The sequence below is a fragment of the Solanum stenotomum genome, chromosome 1, assembly GCF_019186545.1.
Source record: "Solanum stenotomum isolate F172 chromosome 1, ASM1918654v1, whole genome shotgun sequence".
Classification (NCBI taxonomy): Eukaryota; Viridiplantae; Streptophyta; class Magnoliopsida; order Solanales; family Solanaceae; genus Solanum; species Solanum stenotomum.
In genome coordinates, this window is record NC_064282.1 from 21,712,267 (window position 1) to 21,736,065 (window position 23,799).

The 23,799-nt window shown below is 31.9% G+C and overlaps 3 protein-coding genes across 3 annotated transcripts; all 3 read right to left on the reverse strand.

Annotated features, from left to right (window-relative positions):
• Positions 1 to 40: 40 nt before the first annotated feature.
• LOC125875595 (zinc finger CCCH domain-containing protein 30-like) lies at positions 41 to 4,223 on the reverse strand. Its single transcript, XM_049556580.1, has 2 exons — positions 3,857 to 4,223; positions 41 to 2,550 (listed from the first exon to the last, which is right to left on the reverse strand). The coding sequence occupies exon 2, from the start codon at positions 2,537 to 2,539 to the stop codon at positions 362 to 364; it is 2,178 nt and encodes a 725-aa protein (XP_049412537.1). The 5' UTR covers positions 2,540 to 2,550; positions 3,857 to 4,223; the 3' UTR covers positions 41 to 361.
• An 11,213-nt stretch (positions 4,224 to 15,436) lies between these two features.
• Positions 15,437 to 16,837, reverse strand: LOC125875693 (uncharacterized). The gene is made up of 2 exons (XM_049556714.1): positions 16,730 to 16,837; positions 15,437 to 15,878 (listed from the first exon to the last, which is right to left on the reverse strand). The coding sequence occupies exons 1-2, from the start codon at positions 16,781 to 16,783 to the stop codon at positions 15,495 to 15,497; spliced, it is 438 nt and encodes a 145-aa protein (XP_049412671.1). The 5' UTR covers positions 16,784 to 16,837; the 3' UTR covers positions 15,437 to 15,494.
• Positions 16,838 to 18,266: 1,429 nt separating this feature from the next.
• LOC125875683 (chaperonin-like RbcX protein 2, chloroplastic) lies at positions 18,267 to 23,435 on the reverse strand. Its single transcript, XM_049556705.1, has 5 exons — positions 22,901 to 23,435; positions 21,522 to 21,613; positions 19,148 to 19,205; positions 18,846 to 18,911; positions 18,267 to 18,575 (listed from the first exon to the last, which is right to left on the reverse strand). The coding sequence occupies exons 1-5, from the start codon at positions 23,222 to 23,224 to the stop codon at positions 18,450 to 18,452; spliced, it is 666 nt and encodes a 221-aa protein (XP_049412662.1). The 5' UTR covers positions 23,225 to 23,435; the 3' UTR covers positions 18,267 to 18,449.
• Between the last annotated feature and the right edge of the window lie 364 nt (positions 23,436 to 23,799).

Genomic DNA, 23,799 nt, shown 5'->3' on the forward strand with positions numbered 1-23,799 from the left:
CATAATCATGCAACACCTTATTAAAATGAAATGCTAATGGTAAACATTACCAAATATAGTTTCATTTGAGAGTGTAACAAAAAGAAGTCCATAGGATTATGGAAAAATACAAGGATGATCTCTCAATAAACCTGGACTGGGTTTTCATTAATACAGCCCAGGAAACTTAAAAACTGTTTGCTTGTAAACAAATAAACAATTAGAATTGAATAGAAACATTATGCAAAGTTCTCCCTGTTTTTCTCAAATTTCCTCCCCTCCATAAACAAAAAGTTGTACCATAAAACAATATATACTACCCCCCCTATGAAATTGATTTGTTTGGCTAAACACGAAAATGAGTTAATAGTGTCTTATCTCGCTAGGCGACAAGCTGATCAAGTTGCATCTGCTCGAGCCAAGCTCCTAAAACTGAATGATCAACTGAATCAATTTGGGAACTGTTTTTCAAACTCTCACCGGAAGGTGCAGCAACTGAATTAGGAGCGGCCTGCTTCTCTTTCATCTCGGTTGGAGATTCCTTCACAAGAGATTGCACCCATGATAGGTCAGGCTCTTCTCCATTATTGAGCTGCTCAAGAGAAGATGATCTGGGCAGGTGTCCAAGTCCATTTCCATTGACAGACCAGTCAACCTTCTCATTGGGAGACCCCCAGTTAGACCAAGAATTACCCACTGGGGATCCAACAATTGATGCATTATTGGATCCAAGATCACGGGAGCTGAGGCTTCGCAGCTGTTGCTGTTGCTTCTCACGCTGAGCAAATGCTGAAAGGCGAGCACTCATGGGAGAAATGGGCTCCATACTTCTTGGGGACATCCTTCCAGGTGAGGAAACACCAAAAGAAGCCTGCAAAAGAGGGTGCTCAATGTTTTTTGGCGAAAAAATGTTAGTATTAATTGGTGAAAGCATGTTCTGTTGCTGTTGGAACTGATTAAAGTAAGCCGACTTGTGTGATGGGGAAAAAACACCACAAGCCGCTGCCTGATCAGAAAATCGTGGAGAAGAGTTCATCTCAGCAGAAAATAGCTCTTCAAGATTTGAAGGAGTTAGTGTCTTGGACCGACCAGATCGGTTCAAAGAGGCAGAATTAGGGCGCTGCTGTGAATAGCAAGCCATGTCATTGAAAACTAGTTGTTGGGCATCAAAATCCTGCAACATGTTAAAATCCTCAGGCGGAATGTCTCGTGCACTAAGGGAAGACCTCAGACGGCTAGACTGCAGATTGCTTCCAGGTAGATGAAGAGTTGGGACATTTGGTTGAGGCCATGGTGCAGGTGAATGAGACATTCCATTGGCACTGGGGGACATAGGTTGGTTAAATGCAGAAGGAGACATCACAGAGTGTGCTGAGGGCGAACCAGGAAAAAGGTTCAGTGCTGCAGCCATGTCCATCACACTAGCTGCAGAAGCAGCTGATCTAGGAGATGGAACTGCAGATCCAGTGGAGACATACAAGGGCCTAAGCTCCTCAGTAGTATGGGCAAAAAAACAAATTCGCCTAGCACAGCTTGTACCATCCTTGCACAGACGGGTACGATACTGAGCGGGGTGTAGCCAGCACTCAAACACCCCATGAGCATATTCACACATATCACCACGCCGGCAGGCCCCCTTGCGAAATTCAGGACAAGGTACACAGCTATAGTGGTACTTCCTTGGATCTCTTCTACGAGCATTCTCTCCAGGGTGGACAAATGGGCACTCCGTCCAGTCATGTGAATAGGCCCTAGAACATGGACGGACCTTAAAAGAGAACATGCGGAACTCATCTGTTGAATATATACTGTTCTGGATATCAGGGAGAGATGGATCTATTGGATATTCTTTTTTCTCTCGTGCAGAATTTGCAGGGATATCACTGAACTTCAATGCCATAGGGGAAGATGAGGACTCCAATGATGAAGGAGATCCATTTTCTGGTGATGGGGAGAGAATGGGAGATGATGCATCTGAAGTAGCCACAGATACTCTCAATTTGCAGTCACCAACTGAGCCATCAGATGAATTGTTCAGAAGCAGTTCTTCTAGAGAAGCTCTAGCACCAGGAAGCTTTGGTGGAACAACAATCACATCAGCTGGCCGCTGGCCATTAGCATCCTCAACATTAGGATCGGCACCAGCTGATAGTAGCAACTTAACAGCATCAACAGCATTGACAGAACCACTAGAGGTTGCACAGTGAAGAGCAGTGCATTTGTTTGGACCACAAACACGGTTAACATCAACCACAGGGTTAGAGATAATCAACTTCAAAACATCTAAACTTCCATAAGTGGCAGCTACCATTAAAGGAGTCCTTTCCTCGTTAACAATCTGTTTTGCACCTTTTTTCCGAACCAACCATAGCCCCACCTCATCAATAGCAGAAGCATCAAGCTCAACAGATCTTTTAAAACCACCAAGATCGTTGTTTGCAGCAAGTTCAAGCAAACTAGAAAAAGAATCTTCAGTCTCAACTGTGAGCTTAGTAATACCCTTCATACTAGATGTAGAATCAGTAACAGATTGGTTGGATCTTTCTGGGCCAGTGCACATGCTTCAGTCAACTGCAAGTCAAAAATCAAGAAATTAAAAGAAGACTACAGCACCAAATCTAGTAAAAAATTCCAAGCACCATCTTTCTAGAATTAGATGTTTGTCATATACAGATTAATAAAATTGAATAGAAAAAATCTAATTCAAGAATACACCTGACAGACAATATCAAAAACTCAGAATCCTCCCAAAACACAATAGAAAATTTATCAAACTGCCCGTAAATTAAAGGGTCTGGAATCAGTGGGGAAAGCCAAGGGGGGGAGAAAACATATCTCTAAAAACAAGAAAATAATCATATTAGGTACAACTGAACTCACCTAACCTTCTCAAAAACTAATAAAAATACACCAACCTTGTAAATAGATAGACAATCATGATAGAAAGGTAGAATGAAGAAGTTTATTTTGTACAGACATACACAGAGGTAATTTTCTAGTTGGCATTCCATGTCACATTAAACTTCATACTTTTAATAACAAATTTATTTAACTCTATTTGCTTTAATTCTATAAAATAAGAAGTCTCTATTAATTTATAACACAGTAAGTTATTATTATTTTTATAAAATATCAACTCACAAGGGTTAACTTTCATTCTAGTCTTTGCTTTTTCACATACCTTGATCAACAACTAATTATAATCCCTGATTCAGTTTCTTTTCTGGTAATATCTCCATCTTCTTCACTTGAATAGGCACATACGTTGTAAAACATTAAAAACTGTGAATTCAACCATGAAAATAAAAAATAAAATTTCAAACTGTGTTCTCTTTTGTCATAGAGTAGCAAAAATTATTCTGCAAATATTTCATAGCCTATCAGTTTGATAATGATCAATGTAAGCTAAGGAAGAATGATCATGTCAAATCTGTTTAACCCGAAATTAAAATATATATGATCTGATCTATTGTTTTTCATTGACTCAATTCACAAAAATTAACCTTCACACACCAAATATTAGTGATAGAGACAAAAATAAAATGATAACTATATCAAAGAGAATCGCATCTCATACCCAAATATATTCAAAAGCAGAGTCATCCTTTAAAAAAAGAAAAAAAAAACTCCCCCATTACATGAAAAAAATCGCATCTTTACAGAACAAATCGCCACAATACATATATGGAAGCACATAGATCAACATATCAGCCGATTTCAACAAGAAAACTTAAGCTATAAAACTAGAATCTACTAATATAAAATCACTGCAGATTGTATTGATAGTTAACCACAGTCAGCAAACATAACAGTAAGTATAAATAAAATTAAACTACTATTCACAAATTCGATCTCGATCATTCAACTGAAATCTTACCAGAAATCAAGCAAAAATCCAACAGCTATAGTTGCTTTAGCAGATCCACAACAACAAAGCCTCGAAACAGATTTCTTCTTCAACACTCCTTCGAAGTTGAGAACACACCAGCAGCAGCAGAAGAAGAGGAGTAATCGCAGAAGCTACATACACTAATCACTTCGATAACCATAACCATCTTCATTGAAACTTCAAAATCAGGTTTTTGTAATCTATACATACATGTATACATAGAAGTGAATCTCTATATATATAAACACACCATTGGAAAGATGTAGAGAGAGAAAGATGTAGAAGTAAGGAGAGTGAGAAAAATGAAGTTGTGTAATAACAGGGAGAGAGAAGAAGAAGAGGGGGAAATAGAAATTAAAAATGCAAATGCAAATGTAAATGAAATTGAAATTAAGATGAAATGATATTGAAATGAACGCTAAATTGAAGTTATATTTGAAAGTGAAGGTGTGGGGACGGGTTTGGCCGGTTGAATGTTACCGGTTGGGTGGGTAATAGTTGAGGTGTCCCGGATTTCAAATCGTAGATTAATGTCGATTTAAATAGGGGATTTGGAGTCCGCCTATGATAAAAGGAGAGAGAAGGAGCGGACGTGAGGGCCAATGGTCAATTATGGTTAATTTTTGGGATCAAATCAAAAGAAGAATTTGTAATACAATGTATATATTTTGTAAGTAGTTTAATTGATATTCAACAAAAATATAAAACTTCAATAAATGATAGAATACATATTAAAAAATTCAGATATTTATTTTGAACTCTAAATAATTTATTTATTTTGTAGGGTGAAAAAATTTCGAAATTTCAAAATATCAATTATAATATCGAATAGAGTATATATATAAAAATAAGGGGGCACGCGGCAGAAAGAGAAAACTTGTGTTTTTTTAAAAGCTAAATACCCTTATATTTCTCATAATTTACATTTATTGCCATGCTACAAGACGAAATAGCCACAACTTTAAATTCTACCAGGTTGTTTGGTTTAATAGCTCTCACCCCTTTTGTTCTCTTGATGACTCGAACTCGCAACCTTTGAATTGAAAGTGAAGAGTACTTACCATCTGAGCAACTCCCTCTCATCTTTGGTTTAAATTATTGTAAGGGAAAATGATAAAAAAAAAATGTTCTTAAACTGTGTGAAAGTAATGAAAATGTCATTTGTTTATAATTTGACTCAAAAATGTTCTTTTCGTCAATATTTTTATTTAAAAATATCCTTGTAATCAATACTTTGATCCATAAATGTCCTTATAATTACTAAATGGATCAATAATGTCATTTTCTGAATATATATATTACTTTTTTCCTTTTTAAACACATTTTCTTCCTAATTAAAATATTATTAAAAAATCATGTTCTTGTTTTCTTTCATTTAAAATCACTTTAACTAATAAAAAATGTAAGAAATATTTTTTTCTTCTTAATCTCATTTTATCAATTAAAATAGAATAACTTCATATACCCTCTCGACGGATAATATATGTCATATATATAACATCATAGTATATTCATCATTAATTTATATTATATAACGATAAAAAATAATTATAATATTTTATTTTTATTTTAGGATTAGAAAATCAATTAACTATCATTTACTATCATTTTTTTCTTAAGATAGTTAACACCATAAAGTCTCATGTTCTTCTAATTGAAAATTGACATGTCACATTAATTTTAATTTTTAATAATTAATCAAATAAATAGTCCGTATTAGTATTTTATATGTTAAAATTATTATTATTATAAAATAACAATCTTTTTAGGAGGGACTATAGAGTCATTCCCAAATTTGTAAAAGCAAAAAAATTAAACTATAACCTCTACACTAATTGACCCATTATTCGTTTTTTTTTTTTAAATACAAAAAACACTCAATTCATGCTCCTCCTATTTGTTTTATCATGTGAGTCTACTAACCCTAATCCATTCTTCATGTCTAATTTCATTTTAAAATATATTAATTGTCTATAGTTATTAAAATATCCAATGAAATATCACTTGAAATCTAAGACCTTTTCGTAGCCAAATTAAAGACCAAGTTCCTTATGTAGCTATGTCAAAATTGGGAATGGTCTCTTTCAATATATGCATATTAAGGTGTTCTTTATAATCAAATACCACCTGAAATAATGTTAATTATTATTCTAGGGATGCTTATCCGAATATACAAACAATGGTAAATAATGGATATTAAAAAATACAATTCCAAGATGAATAATATTTTTTGGATTATAATTTAGGAGTCAGATGTATGTAATTAGAGAACACAAAGAAAAAAAGGTTCTAAAGATGTTATTTCAATAAAAAATTATTTTTATTTTTATAATCATCTGAAACTTGATATTCACTATTTGTACTGGGGGGCTATAAAGGAGCAGATGATCTGTATGAAAGATTTTTTCATTTATTTTCAAGAATCGAATTCTAAATTTGATTAAAAATGAAGGTAATTCATCCATCATGCCATATCAGTTAATGGTCATGACCAGTGATATATTCACGTCCATTTTCTAATTAAATACCTTCAGTCAACCATAAAAACTACTTCATTTGTTCCTAATTACTTGTACACTTTTGAATTGACATACCTATTAAGAAATTAATAATTGACATAGTGAGTTTACCATTTTATCTAGAGCCGTCATATGGGCTAGGCCCGTTGGGCCGGCCTGGCCTAACCCATGATTTGATAGGGCTGAGTTACGATTTTTGAAACCCATTTAAGAAAAAGGCTTTTTAGCCCGGCCTGAATAAGTTTGCCGATTTGTGGGGTTTAAGAAATATGAATAGGGCCGGCCCGTGGACCAAAATAAAAATTAATTAAAAAATAAAAATAAAATAGAGTATTAAAAATAATAAGAGTCTAAACTCAAAATCTGTCTAAAGTTTGAAATATTACAATTTAAATACAAATTATGTTTATAAAATATGTACTACATAAAATAAAATTTTCCTAAAATTTATAGGGAATCACTACATAGGCCGTAGCCTATGGANATGAAGGTAATTCATCCATCATGCCATATCAGTTAATGGTCATGACCAGTGATATATTCACGTCCATTTTCTAATTAAATACCTTCAGTCAACCATAAAAACTACTCTATTTGTTCCTAATTATTTGTTCACTTTTAAATTGGCACACCTATTAAGAAATTAATAATTGACATAGTGAGTTTACCATTTTATCTAGAGCCGTCAGTATGGGCTAGGCCCGTTGGGCCGACCTGGCCTAACCCATGATTTGATAGGGCTGAATTACGATTTTTGAAGCTCATTTAAGAAAAGGGTTTTTTAGCCCGGCCTGAATAAGCCTGCCGATTTGTGGGGCTTAAGAAATATGAATAGGGCCAGCCCGTGGGCCAAATAAAAATTAATTAAAAATAAAAATAAAATAGAGTATTAAAAGTAATAAGAGTCTAAACTCAAAATCTGTCTAAAGTTTGAAATATTACAATTTAAATACAAATTATGTTTATAAAATATGTACTACATAAAATAAAAATTCCCTAAAATTTATAGGGAATCACTACATAGACCGTAGCCTATGGAATATTGTGTTTTATTATGATCATTGGAAAATAATTAGGTTAATATTTCTGTTTAGTTATTTATGTTTTTACTTGAAATCAAACTTAATAAATATTATAAAGATAATTTTATTCGTGAATTTGATTAACAAGTAGTAACACTAACACCATGTAATATTGTCTTGTCAATATTTATGATAATATTTTTAAATTTTAATTTAATTAAAAAAATTATATAATATATATTTTTAAGAAAAGAGGGCTAGCATGACAAAGCCCGTAGCCCATGTACTTGTGAGCTGGGCTGGCATGGCAAAGCCCGTAGCCCATGTACTTGTGGGTTGGGCTGACCATTTTATGTCCCACGCCAAAAATGGGCTAGCCCAGCCTCACCCGTGAAATTTCAAAGCTTGTATGGGTTAGCCCGAAAGGGGTGTGCTAGCCCAAATTGACAACTCTAAATTTTGACCCCTATTAATTATAAAGTGGATGAATTAAAAACTTAATATTTTCAAAAAGTTCTACCTTTTTCAAAATAATTAATTGAGGGTATAATAGGTAAAAAAAAAAATATTTTCTTGATTTGTCAAAATTGACAAGTAATTAGGGACAACTAAAAAAGGAAATGTGAACAAGTAATTAGGGACAGAGGGAGTAGTTAGGTGGTCTGATGTATTATTTATTGCGCTATTATATTTAAATAAATATGCATCGTTATTCTAGGTGATTAAAAGATATCATACCCTGTTGATTGTAGTAGCTCTGACCATTTGAGATATTCTTTCCTCCATATATTAATGAATTTGACAAAAAGAATAGAGCTTAATAAGCATGTCATAAGTAACATTTCACATTTTAATGAATCTTTCACTCATTTGATAGGCTAATTAAAGTATTATTATGGTTAAACTCTTCTAACTTCAATAAATATAATCGACATACTACCATTTATCAAGCTCTATTAAACAAATGCAATTTCCGTTCGATAATTAAAGCTGATCATATACCCCTATTTGAGATTATAGATTTTTTTTTAAAATAGAGTATTTTACTATGAATTTAACTTATATCCAACCATTCTATAAGTACTTTATTATAAGTTGAAATAGAAACATTTTTTTAGGAATTAGTCCACCAAATAATTGATAAAAATGAATGTAAGTTTCAAGCATTGAACTTAATTTGAAAGAACTTAATATGATCATTTGTTATTTAATTAATAATTATTATATTGTATCGATAGAAATTACTCAAGGACCTTGTCTAATGGCTACCATTCACTTTTATAAATGTCCTTGTCTGTGTTTTTTTTTTCCTTTAATGAATGAGTAATTTATTTGTTATTACAATATTAAGCCAAAATGTCAAATGATGATTTAGTCATTGGTTATTCAACAGCTAATATTTAAATTATCCTTAATCATAGACATCCAATCAATCAATTAGCGCTTAAAGGGGACGCTTGTATTTTAATATGTATAATTAATATCAAATTAAAAGCAGTTTAAGTTTCTTCGTTATTACAATAGAGGACATATTATATATTTTATATGGTTAATTTATCTATATAAATAATGCTTAAAAATAAATATAATTTTTTATATTTGAACCGGAAGTGTTCAATAGAAAGATGTATTGTGCTTGGATACTCAATTAAAATAAATCATTATTCAAAAATATTTAAAATTTAATTTGTTAACTAATTACTGCTGTGATTTGTCTTGTTGAATGTTTGACTCATGTTTGGGTAGCTAAAATACACCGTTTTTCTTTACTATCGTGATAGTGATTGTGTCTAGGCCTAGAAATAATATATTTCTATTGCTCTCCCCGTTTTAATTTAATTTTTTTTTTCTATTTGTTTTAAAAAAGATTTTTTTTTTTGTGTGTTCAGTAATTTTTTTTAATTTTAACAATGATATGATGAGTTTAAGATCACAAGATTTAAGAGATTATATATATTTTTAATTTAAAATCTCAAAATTTATAAGTCTCTTTTTATTTCTTAAATTTCATGTTCGGTCAAACTAAGATACTTAAATTCGATTAGAGAAAGTACTTTATCATTTTTTTATCGATATAACTACAAATTAGGTCAAAATTAAAGGCGAATTTAAAATTTAAACTTTGAGCGTTTTATCTTAAACATTCTTATCATTGATATATTTTCAAAATTATGGATTCAAACTTATTATAATTATTTATTAATATTTGTAGTATATTTTTGCAATGAAGTCTATGCTCACATTAGTACGGGTGTGCATCGATTGGTTTAGTTCGATTTATATGTTTTCAAATACGCTAAATCAATGACAAACCAATAAGATATTCTTTATCGGTTTTTGGTTATTAACAGTTCGATTTTAGGTTTACCCAATAAGAAAAATGCTCATAAAAGAAATATATGATTTCTCACTTCTCTAACAATTTGACCCGATACGATGAGACAAACAAATAAGTTGTAAATGCTTTGATATAGTGAAACAAGAAATATAATGAGAAATTACATCAATAAGAGTAGATGTCGTACGAAGGCTACAATAACATGTTACAACCAAACATAATATGAAATTTTTGATGCGTACTATAATGTGTGAAGTGTGTAGACCGTAGTGTAGACGGTAGAGAACTGATATAGTGTAAAGTTATGTTAAATTATCAATATTTAATATTTATGAAGGGTATAGTAGTAACTTACTATTGTCTTAAGAGTTATCAATTTATCCAATAACTCAATACTAAAAATCGATAACACAATAATACCTTTTTTTATAAAATCATTTAAAACTTGTTAACTCAATAACCCAATAACATTTTTTTCGATTCGATTTATTGATCGGTTCATTTTTTCACACCCCTACACATTAGCACGGCCAATAAGGGGCAAATTGGAAAGAAAAAAAAGAGCAAAAAACAATATATATATATATATATATATATATATATAATTATTATTCTTAATCTATTCTACCTTCTCGAGATAGTGAAAGTCTGCATACACTTTATTCTCCTCAAACTTCACTTGGTGAAATTTCATTAAATATGTTTTTGTATTATTCTTAACCCACTAACTAAACACTAATCTATTAATATATATAGAAAAAAAGTAGTTAACATAAAAAAGAAGAAGATGAAAAAAGGACAAATATTATTTTATGGACGGTGATGAATTATGAAAAGATAAGAGCATTATTCCTGCTTTTTAAGCCGGCCAATATTGACGTGATGCTGTGGAGGTAGTGCGACTTTATATTATTATACAAAAGAAAAAGGAAATTAAGGATCTTTTATTTATTAATTAAAAAAAGAGGTGACGTGTACTTGGTGATATTCATGGCATAATAAAAATAAAATAATCACTAATTAATAGATGGTTGAGATGATTGAAATTTCGTTTTCAGATCAAATTTTAGGAAGGAAGAACTATAAGATATGACACTAAATATCAAATATTGGTTGGTTAAATAGAAGTCTTTATAGCAAATTTAATTACGATTTTGATCCATATTATAATTGAGAAATTTTTTTGGTTATTAACTAAAAAAGTAACCAATGATGTAACATGTTGGATTTTATTTTGTTCATACTATAGAGTAAACGAAAAATATATTCCTTACTCCTTAGTATCTTTATTCTTTACGATGTTGGTTCTTATATTAACAACTGGAATATATTTAGTTTTCATTTTAAATTTAAAACGAGATGACTATTTCTTTTAATTTAACTAAAATAGAAAAAAAAAAGTATCTCAAAATGGGTCCTTGAATTTCAAAAAGCGCTTCAAGGAATATAAAAAAAATGGGTCCTTCAATTGCAGCAAAAGGACTTTTTAAAAATAAAAAAAGAAATAAGAGTTATAATCGAGCAATAAGTATTTTTTTTTAATTCTTAATCAGATGTTTGAAATTCGAGTGATTTTGACTACAAAGTTGTTTTTGCTAGGAATTACCTCCAATATGATACTTTCTTTTATGGAAAGTCAATTTAATTAGTTCAACTCTGATATAAATACTAAACATGGAATGAAATTTTTCTTAAAGAAATTATTTTATAGAGATTCTTAATTGTCAACTACATCCACAACTTCTTCTTTTTCTTCTAATTTAATAATGCTACCCACATACCAGGCAAAACATAATTTTTAAAAATTGTCATGATCCATAACTTGTGGGAGAAATTACTACTACTTTTTTTCCCCAAAACTTCTTATAATCAGAAAACTATAGTGCCCAATTTTAAGAAAACAGATTAGTAATTTAATTTGGTAAGGACTCAAAAATGAATTTTGTCATGCTTAATTTTGTAACATAATCTTTTTAATCATGCAAGACTATATATAATAATAATAATTCAATTAATACAAAAGTCTAATTAAAAGATTTGGTGATTTTGATATAAGATTGCTTTTAAAAAAATTAACCTCCACTACACATTAAATTCCACACCTGAAAATAATGTTGTTCTTTGAAAGTGGCACAAAGTGATGCTAAAAAAAGAAGATGAAAGGATTTTTGTACCTATCTTTAAAGTCAATCAAAACAGTTTGTCATTTTCAATCTTTAGACACCTTTTTTTGGGTAAGAATTTTATGAGAATATTCAAAGAAAATTAAATTAAATGCCAGTATCTACTTCTTGGGGACCAAATTGAAAGAGTATATTTTTGGGTGGAGTATGAATTATCTCAAGAATTCTCATCATAAATATATTTGACAAATATATTTCTTTGTTACGTTTTTACCTATCTAACTAAAGTGAAAATGGAGTAGGCATGCATTTGTACAATATTTGAGTGGAGGTTGGAAAATAGAGTATTTAATTTTGAAATTGAAAAAGGTTTAAACAATTTTTGAGATGAAATTTTAAAAAAATAGAATTGAAGTCGAAATTAAGGTGTGTTTGCCTATTTGGTATAGAGAAAAACTTTTCTCCTATTTTTTGACGTTTGATTGGTCAAATATTTCGCTAAGGAAAAAATATTTGTTTCTCTTATGGAAATATAAAAAAACAAGTTATACAAACAATATTTCACATTGATATTGTCCTCCATACCTTTCACCACATGACCTCAACTTCACCTCCACACCTCTTGTCTTTTGTCGTCTCGTCACCTCTCATAGTATTTGTCTAGATTATATTTAAATACATTTAAAATAATATTTTTGCTTGCTTGTCAAACACAAAAAATTAAATAAAAAAAAACTCACTTATTAATTATCTTAAGAGATATATTTAAAAAAAATATATTTTTCACGAAAAACATTTGACATCATATCAAACGCACCCATAGGAAAAAATGTGAAAGTTGAACTCAGCTCCTGTTTGTAAACTTTATTTTAAATAAGAAAAGTTGGTAAATTTTAATGGACGATAAGTGACAGAAAATCATATCAATTTTTCATTTTAATGAAATTCAATACTTGGGAAAATGTTCATCACCAAACTAATATTTGCAAATATTAAAATAATATGTAGCCTAAACGACCCTAAATTGTTGGTGGTAATTGCCATTTTAATGTTTAATTCATTTGAAATACGTTTATTAAGTTTTCATTTGATGTCAGCCCGTCAGGTATTCGAATACTTTTGCTTTGAGTCTCAACTATTAATTCAGATTCACACCAAGAAAATCACATATTAAAATATTTGTTGATATGTTATCTTTGTAACAAAACCAATATATATCGAACTTCAGCATTTGTCAAAACTAAAATAGTATACTAAAGGGTACTAGTAGTATTTAAGCTCATAACATAAGTTTATTAAAAGGCGAAATGGTCTGTTTGAACCTTATACTTGTATGCGTTTGTATTCCAAACCCTCATACTTAACAGTTTGTCAACTAACTCTTAAACTCATTAAAATACAATACTTTAAATCCTTTTCCATTAGATCACTGTGTGTGTAATCCAACCTCTTACATGTGTAATTCCATGTCATTTTACAATGACACGTAAGAAATATTAAGAAAATAAAGAAAAATAAATATTTAACTTTTGGAAATTTTTGAATAGCCATGTTCTTCAACCTCTATATATGCTCACAATTTGAGCACCAAATTCATGTAAAATTGATGAATTTTTTTTTATTTGACTTGAAATTTCAACTAGAAGTTCATAAACACAAAACCTATTAGCCACAATCACAAATTTGAATTAATTTTACAAATTCATAAGATCCATTTGTTGTTCTTCAATTTTTCTCAAACTTATCAATGGAGTTTTCAACTTTTTCAATACCCACCATCACTTTTTATGTTAATTCATATCATACATTCTCTTTAAATCCAATACAAATAATGATTTCAACTTTTAAATAAGAAAAATTAAAAATTTAGATAAGGGGGGCTGAAATTGATTTATTGCAAAGTGGAGTTTTCAACTTTTTCAATACCCACCATCACCAGTGGCGGAGGCAGCATGTAATGAGGGGGGTCATCCGACCCCCCTCGACAAAAAATATTACTATTTATACATGGTTAAAATTATTTTTTAGATATGTATAATAGATGTCGAACCCCCTTCCACTAGTTCGTGTGTTTACTTTTCAGATTTTGAACCCCCTTGTTAAATTTTCTGGCTCCGACACTGACCATCACTCTTTACGTTAATTCATATCATACCTTCTCTTTAAATTCAACACAAATAATGGTTTCAACTTTTAAATAGGAAAAATTAAAAATTTAGATAAAGGGGGCTAAAAAAGAAATTAGGTTCGGTGCACGGAGAAGGGAAGGAGGAATGGATGTGGTGGGTGATTTTGTTGAAGAAGAAGAGAAGAAAGTTTAGGGTTATCGGTGGGAAGAAGAAGAAGAAGACGACGGAAAAAAAGGGAATGGATGTGGTAGGTGAAGAAGACTGGTTATTTCGAAGAAAAAAGGAAATGGATGTGATGGGTGATTTTGTTTAAGAAGAAGAGAAGAAAGTTTAGAGTTATGGGTGGGAAGATTGGTGGAGAAGAAGAGAAATTGAGATGGGGTGGGGGTGGGAGAGGGTTAATGAAGAAATATATATTTTTAATTAAAAAAAAATCCAAAAAAAAATATTTTTAAATAGAAAGTAGTGTAATGACGTGTTTGGAAGCGAGTGCATTTACACATTTTTCTAACTCAGCAATATTTATGTTACATATGTTTGGTCAATGGTCAGAGGGATTTCAAATATTATATTTTAATAAGTTTAAGGATCCAATTGACAAAGTATAAAGTAAGAGGGTTCAGAATATAAATTAAGGGTCCATCAGACCATTTCGCCTTATTAAAAAACAATAATTTAGCATAAATCAAGAATCATTAAGACATTGAAGGTGTTCCAAAACCTTAAGACATCATAATATTATATAGTGTAGCATGGTACTTCCCAAAGGGTTAATTAAGTGGATTGAAATTTGATGTTATGCTTTATATATATAGAAGAATTGATTGTCTACCAAATATTTAATTATTGGAGCAATCAATATCAGTCTCAACATCATGCTTGGTTTTCTCTACTTTTTATACCAAATGAACAATGAAGGCAAAAGTAGCACTGCATGTTAATTAGGAAATGTTTCTTTGATGTGTGGACGTATTATTAGCTTCATTATTTCATATTTATAAAATTAAATAAATAATTAAAAATTTTGTATATCAAGTATATATGTATGTATATAATTACTTTATCAACTGACATTGCCATGCAGCAAGAACCCAAGTACACAGCCCATGGGCCTGCAGATCGGATGCGAGCTTGCTGGGCTTGACATATGAAAAGGAGAAAAACAACAGAGAGCACATTCTTAACAAAGCTAAAACACTAGTAGTTTTCTTTCAAAATTATACCATCTATTTATTTTGATGTGTGTAATATGTATAGTAAAATATAATTAATTACTATTCCGATTGTTGGATGTATCGAATTTGGATACACACGTTATTTTTAATATAATTATTGTATCCAAAATATGATTCACATCTACTTATTAAAAAAACATCCTCTTTGAAACTGCCAAAATTGTCACATTGGTGCCAAAAAACACCTTACATCAAACCAAAGAAGGAAAAAAAAAACTAGAAATTTTACATAGTTACATTCATTGGAATCCGACAAAATTTCAGTCTCTTTGTTTATGTTTCCCTATTCCTGTCCCTTTAACACAAGACTTAACAAAGCTCTTGAAACTAGCCTTGTTATGAGCTAATTTATTCTTCAAATTAAAATTCTCCTCCTCTTTTTTCTTCTTCATCATCTCCAACTCTGCTTCCAATTGCAAACACACATTCAACACCCTGTTCTCAACATTCACCAGCCTCTCAATGAGTGTCCCCTTATGCTCAGTCTCCGAAATCACGTCTTCTATAGGCCGGCAATGCTTCTCCATACTTCTTGGAGAGAAATCGAGCGACGAAACTTGCCCGTCGCTCGTTAATGTCTCGCTTGATGCTGTTGATGTCTTTGGGGAATGATCACCTCCTCTAACTTCCTCCAATTTTTTTATCTACACACACAAATATGATTTTATATCAAACGTCAAAAAACTTCCTATTAATTGATGTATATATTCCCATGTAACACGTCCTTTCTTATGGAGATTGCCCCCTTTATTATTATAAAATAAGACAGGCCCGCATCCTTTCTTATTTCTTGAGAGATAAAACAATCTTCACTCAATTACTCAAAACTGACTAGTACAAAATCATGTGATCTATTCACCCATTAGCACTAGCCTAATGCCCCGCCTACTCGTCTTTAACTGACTTATTTGTACCCTACTCGTCTTTAACTGACTTATTTGTACCCTATCTACATGATGAAAATCATCTTGGCCAATTGACCGATACAACCCGTGTGCTTGCCTATCCTTCGAAAATGGAAAATCATGAATTAAGACATCTAAACTCCAAGGGTGAGGCCACCAAGTACCAAGTTTACAATTGGTCGTACGTTGATTTGATTTGATTTAATTCTGAGTTCGATAACTCGTAGAGTTCAATTAAAAAAAGGTAATTTTATATCATCTTGTCATGACTAACCTCTATTTCCAACATTAATTGATAAACATGTTACCAATTTTACTATTACTAAATTAAGATGCACTGATAATCTTACTATTATTATTAAGAAATTAAAATTCACTGATTGTTATATATATTTGAAGCGCATGCTTATTGCTACGACTTAGTACTTGGCACTTATTTTTTGCTTGTATCAAATAATAAGAGGAACCACTTTATTAAAAGGTAGAAAATGAAGAAAACAACTGATGCAAAAAAAAGAAAAACGTCAAACATACTATCTAGAATCATTATATCAAGAAAATAAATAAAGAGTAATTAGAGAAGTACTCACAATATTGTCAAGTCTATCAAGCCTAGAGAGTATTGGTTCTTCTACTGCTGCCATTTTCTTCTTTTCCTTAATTATATTCTTTTTCTTTCTTTCTTTCTTCAGTGTGTTGTGTTGATGATAATAATAATAATAATATAATTGCCGGGGCCAGAGGCAGAGGGATATTTATAATGGATTTTAGGTGGTAAACTAATACGTGTCAGGATATAAGAAGAGCAACTGGCACTTGACACGTTACAACATTTTATATGTTTGATGAGTATATGATGATGTTTTGGTAAATCTATATTCTGTTGACACGTTGAGGATTGCATGCAGTGGATATGTATTCACATTTTTGTGTCATGTTTATCCCACTTTCCAAAACTACAACCCTCCAAGGTTCCAAATCAACAATCATTTTCCCATTGGTTTGAATAAAATGAACGTTTTTATTGTTATTAAAGAATAATAAGTCATATAAGGTTATTTAGAATCTTGACTTTTTGCGTAAAAAACCTAACTCATCAAAAGTTAAGAAAAATTAACCATTTAACCCTTTAATCAGTGTATGCTAAGTAATGACAATAAGAATCTGAACTCTCTGAAATTGGAATCAGAACTTGAATAGGAAAACAAGTGGACACACCCGCAAGGAAATCCATCTCGAAACCGAGTAATAATTAGTTAGTCTTACACGGTGAACCTTGTTTTCATCACGTAATTCATCAAGCAGGCTGCACAGTTATTAAAATGGTAATTACGATTATAAAAATAAATTATTAAAGTAATTTTTGAATTGTTTTGGACAGTAAAATAACCAAACTATGTTCATGTTTCCAATAAGGTAAAAACAAACGAAAAGTTAAATATTTAACGGATGTTTACATCTTCAGATTATTAGGATCCATTTTCATTTGAACAAGAATAAAAGGTTACAAAACTGTTTTATATGATATAAAAAAAATAAATTAATATAAAACAATTTAGTAAAGTGGGAGGATTAAAAATGGAGCTGCATGTCCTGAACCTACTCAAGCGAGAACTAGTGACAATCTAATTTATAAGTAAATGAATGAATAAAAAACAATTTAAGCTTTTAGATGAGATTGCTAGGGTTTTGTCCTGATTTTCTTACCTTATTTTAAGTTTATTTTTTCCTAAAAGAAAAGACAAAACATTACCATAAATGTTTTTACTTTTCCTGAAAGGAAAATATAATATTCTCCATATTTGAGTTATTCTTTCCTTGGAAGAAAAGTTTGGAACTCTATAAATTGAAGACCCCTCTTCTCATATAAAAAACACAAGAGAATCCACAATGTAGTCAGTTAAGAGTCTTGTTTATGGGGAGATTTTCTCCTAAACATATTTATGTTCTTTTTCAATATTATATTAGTTTTATAATATGTAGGTCGTTTGACCAAACCATATTAATAATATATCTTTAGTATGTTTTTATTTGTCGTCTAATTTGTCAACCATATGATTTGCAAATTATAAGCTTCCGCATGACGCCATAATCACCCTTCAGAACCCAACAGAGATGACGGCATAATTCTATGTGATCTGCCAATCATTATAAACATTCAGAAATGATTGCAACCTTGAAGTCACATCAAATATGTATGGATGAAAAACATGTAGCCTGATATATTGGTCAATCAGATGCACTATACAGTTTTGCCTATCAAGACTAATGGAAAAAGGAAGGGCAAAATAAAACACCAAAGAGAGCTAGCTAATCCAAACTTCCAGCAATCTCATCATCATCAGATGGCCATATAACAGTTTGAGCTAGTCGTTCACGCATCAGTTCCACATTCTCATCAGATATTCTGTTATATAATTCAGCATGATCACATTTCTACATCCAACACAGAATGTTCATTAGCTTTCCTCTGCATCATTGCAGTTGAAATAGCAAATTTCCACTCGTCCATGATACAATACAGACGAATGGAAGATAGATAAAAGGGATTAGTACGCTTTTCGCCATAAATTAAACTATCTGTTTGTCATAAAGAACAGGTCAATAGACTGCTTTTGAACAAAGATATGTATAATTCAAGAACACGGTACTTTTGAAGGAGCAAAACATTTACATCAAGCAGTAGCTAAAATCAAAGTGGCATACCTCCATCCATATGCTGTAAAGGCTAAGACGTGTAATCATCACTCTCTCAGCAAGTTCTCGCTTTTCCTGCGAAACTTTTAGAAACTATCACACACACATAACAATACAGACAAAATGCAAAACTCAGCTAATATGAGGGTAGTTATCCTTAAATCTAAGCGGACATTATTACAGTGCTATTTCCTTGAAAACATATTTAAATGGATGCGAAGGACAGAGGGAAAATCCTTGCAAGTTGCATGCCATATATTCACTTTTTCCATATAGAAAGATAGAATATTTATCAATATATACTATGTTACCTTGAAAAGCTGTTGAAGGAAATTTTTCCCAGTGTTAGGCACGTGGTTTGCTATAAAACTGTAAAACGGAAAAGGATAAAAAAAATTAGTGAAATAACCAGTGAGCAAAACCATCAAAAGACTCATACCTCTCAGTGCCATTGAACAAACAAGATTCTTTGACACAGCAGTTTCGCTACTTTTTACCAGGTGAAACTACACTTTAGACCCTGTGCTTCCAGTTTGGAGCTTTGTTCTTCTTTTCATATAACGGTGGTGTCTACGCTAGCTTGTGTACATCTTGACTAATCCCACTAGCACAGGTATATATTAGATAATCAACTCTGTCCATCAAAGCTTGGACAACTGAGAACAATTAACCTAGTATTACCTCTACTGTGATTTGAACCAAGCTTCCCGAGGTATTATTCCACTTATTCGACCACTAAGTCACTCCCTTGGTGACTCCAAATCAGAGCATACTAAGCTCGCAAAAGTGGTAGTATAATCCAATTTTAAAAGGTATTTTTTAGGGCAAAAGTACTCATTACCCCCTGAACTTGAAGCTTTTTATACGGTGTACACCTAAACTAAATTTCATTTTAATTACCCCCAAACTTGTTTATTCCTCCGTCGCGTACACCTTTTTCGTCCACCTACTCCTGCTGTGACTACACGCGAGCGACAACTGTCTAAATTGGTGATGTGGATTTCCACCTAGATAAATTAATATTGCAAAAAATAAATTTCTTAAATTTAAAATTCATTGTTTAAAAATTATTTTTGAATAAGGGCTGATTTCGCGGAACTCCTTCTGGATTTGGGTTTTCTAGACGTGAAGTTGGTCGATTAAATTTCAAATTTATCTGAAATTCTTACCAAGTAAGTGTTAATCTTTGTTTCCTTTACTTTTCATTTACATTTTGCCCTATTTTTCGTTTAAAATATGCCAAATATTAAAGAAAAATGGAGATTTTACGTTTTTTTACCGTTGTAGCTTTGTGATGTGGCAAAAAATCACTTCCTCACGCGCCTAATAGAGTGTGTTGTCAATTTCTACGCCACGTGGACGAAAAAGGTGCACGCGACAGAGGAATAAACAAGTTCGGGGGGGTAATTAAAACAAAATTTAGTTTAGGTGTACACCGTATAAAAAGCTTTTAAGTTCAGGGGGGTAGTGAGTACTTCTGCCATTTTTTAGGGAATGGATGATTTAAAATACAAGTTCTCAGGAGAAATTTAATGTTACCTTTCAAGTGGAAAAGCAAATTCGGACAATATTTTCCGTATTTCCATTCAAATCAAGATTAACAGATATCTAGGAAAAGGAAAAAGAAACAGTTTCAAGAGAGCCAAAGAATGTCAAATGAAAAATGAAATGCACTATAAAAGGGAAAACATAGAAAAGCTCAGGAGATAAAACGCTCATCGTATTTTAATAATAAAATAGAAAAAGCAAAGGACGACGAGAGAAGCATGTTGGAACAAATGTTCAATTATTTTTGAAACAATACATTTGATAAAAGTTTTGATTTTCTTATTGAATGAATGTGAATCCATAGGTTTCACTTCATTTTGTTTATACGTTAGGTTCTTTTGAAAAATACATTTATCGTCCAAAATTCACAAACCTATTAATAAATGTTATTTGATGAAAACTCTTCTTACAAGAACTTTTATCTTATAAATAGTTCTTCTTTTCTCATAAAAGAAAAGCACTTCAAAAACTCTTTCCCTTGAAAATATTTGAGAGACATTGACCAAAAGGTGAAACCACAGATCAAGAATAGAAGATCAACGTTCTTGAGTGCTACTTGTTGTGTGGCTTAGTTGAATTTCTTCCATTTGCTCGTGGGAGAGACTCCAACTATTTTCAAGAAACATCTTGACGTGTCCACTAAGACAAGCAAGTCCTATTTTGGGTCTTTAATATTATTATTATCTGTATTATCCTTGTTCTAACAAAGCATATAACTGCCTCAGCTGCCGTTCAGGCCTTTCACTGCCCCTCCAATGCAGCTTCTTGCCCTCTCTCAGTTTACCTCGCCCGCATTCATTTTTACTTCCTTTCCCCAGCCTTCTCTAACCAACAGCCACTACCACTAAACCACAACCACCTTCCCATCCTTCCAATCCAATCTAGAGCCCATCTCCTTTGAAATTGTCAATTTATTTTCCTCTTTCCCTTGATTTAAAGGATTAAAAAACAATAACACCAAAACTGTGATGGTCTTTGCATCGATCACTCCTCACATGATTTTGTTTAAATTGGATTAAGGTGTCAGTTTTTGTAACATCAACAGCCTAAATGCTAACTTGAATCGTTGGGCTAAATCAGAGGATCATCATATCTGGAGAGTGGATACGCTTAAGAAGAAAAGAAATCTAAACTTACTTGTAAAACCATGTGTACTGTGGGGGGTTCATCTCATAGAGTTGTTGAAGAACAGTCCGTACAGCTTTGTAAGTGATAACATTGATTATTTCCTGCAAATGCCAATCACTTAAGGAGTTGATTATGATCAAGTAAAAACGGAACTGCAAAAGGAGATCGGACACGGTTCACTTTGAAGTCATACAGTTCCAGCAAACCGAGGATAAAACAGTTTCAGCAGATTTCATTTTTATGGATGGACAAAATTCAAGTGCAGAATCAACAAAGAGAGCACTGTAATAATGAACCAAACTTTAGCTAACTACACCTGTGGAGGAATCGATTGGCTCTGCAACAAAAGGAGTAGTACAAGCCATTTGGAAAAAAGACCAGAAAACAATTTAAGCAATGAATTTATATTATTGAGATTCCTTCGTCTAACCATACAAAAGACAGCTACCTTATCCCCTAATCATTTTAAACATTTTTCAAACTGATGATTAAAAGTATAAATTTGCAAGTTTTTTTCGCTAAAGCCCAACGAGAGCAGTCTATAATCAACTGTAAAAACCTTCAATTAACACAACACAACCAAAAATTTCCCGTTTGACCATACCCGTTCACTTATATCCAATTTCTATAGATGTTCACATTTCTTCCCAGGATTTATAACCAACAAGGAAATGTTCAACATTCAGTCAAGGTTGTTCTATCTACAAACTATTGCAACAAACTTCAACATTCCCATGTCAATGAAAGATAATACATTTGTCATAAATACACAGAATCACTGTGAGCAGATAATAACATACCCAGTGTAATCCCATAAATGGAGTCTGGGAAGGCTAGTGTGTAGCAGACCTTACCCCTACCTTGGGAGGTAGAGCAGTTGTTATCGATGGACCTTAACGCAGGTAAAAGCATTACAAAGCAGTTTGAAAAACAAAAACAGCAGGACTGAAGAATCCAATACAAAATGCTAATGACCGTAAGACAAAGCATATTAAAAAGGAACAGTCACTACAACAAAAAATTATGATAATCAAAGTGCAAGAAACATCAAATAGTAACAAAAATGGAAAACCAAGATTTCCCTGAGTAATGCTACAACTACTAGTATGGAAGCAAAAGTGAAACAACTCTCAACTACCTAACTAACCCTCCTACCCTAATCCATGTCCTCCATAACCTCCCATCTAAGTTCACGTCCTTAGTAAGCTGAAGCTTGCTCAACAGAATCCACTATACAATTCACTATTGCTAATCAATTTATAGAATCCCACTATCATGTACGAGCAGATAATAAAGAACACAATCAATTCTTCACATTGGAAAATTTCTGGTCTAATTCCTAGTAATAATAATAAAAAAAAGTAGTAACAATTTACAAAAAAACTTACATTTTTAACATCTTCCCCTGAATCATCATCCTCCACTTCCAACCCACCAACAACAGTGAATTTCCTAATCTTCTGTCTCTTTCTTGAACCTCCATTTAAAGCCAAAGATACCATCTTTGCAGATAACCTCCACTCACACCATGCTTCCAAGAAACTGCTACTTAAATTCAACTGCTTTCTCCCCTTAAAGCTTCTCCACAACCCCAATTCCCTATTACTCTTAAAATTAGTGCTGCCTGAGTTAAGACTAGGATTCAAGCACAAACATGGAGTAGAGTGAGTTTCAGCTAATGATCTTCCAGACCCAGAAATAGTTCCAACCATTATGAGTTGGGGGTTCGAAAAAATGGGAAATTGATGGGGTAGAGAGCAGTGGACTTGGTGGCTGAATCTTCTGTTGCAGATTCTTGAAAACACATTTTTTCGGAGATTTTATGTTGTTTTTTTTCTGAGGTCCAAAATTGTTTGACAAAGGATTTTTTTTTAATCGACAAGCAATTGAGCTTCTTCCTTTCTCAGGAGAACACGGGCCAAATCTTTACTAGGAGTTCAACTTCTTGCCCAAAATGGTCTTTTTTTCCTTTTTCTTTTTGAAGGAAGAGTGACGTAACTAAAGTTTTTTTTTTTTGGTAAAGTGAAAAGAACTAAACCAAAGAGACCTTGAAACAAATTGTTTAATTGTTGTTAAGCTTATTAAACTTGATGACATATAATTTTATCTTTTTAGGGCAAGTATTAAAAAATGCAAATAATTGTTAGAAGTCAATAATGCGACTGTTATTGCATATATTTGGAGAGAGGCAAATAATTGTATGACCTTTTGGCCAATGAAGGTCATAAACATGAAGAAGATGTGCTTGTATGAAAAAATATAATTAAGAAAATGAAAATTTTGAAAC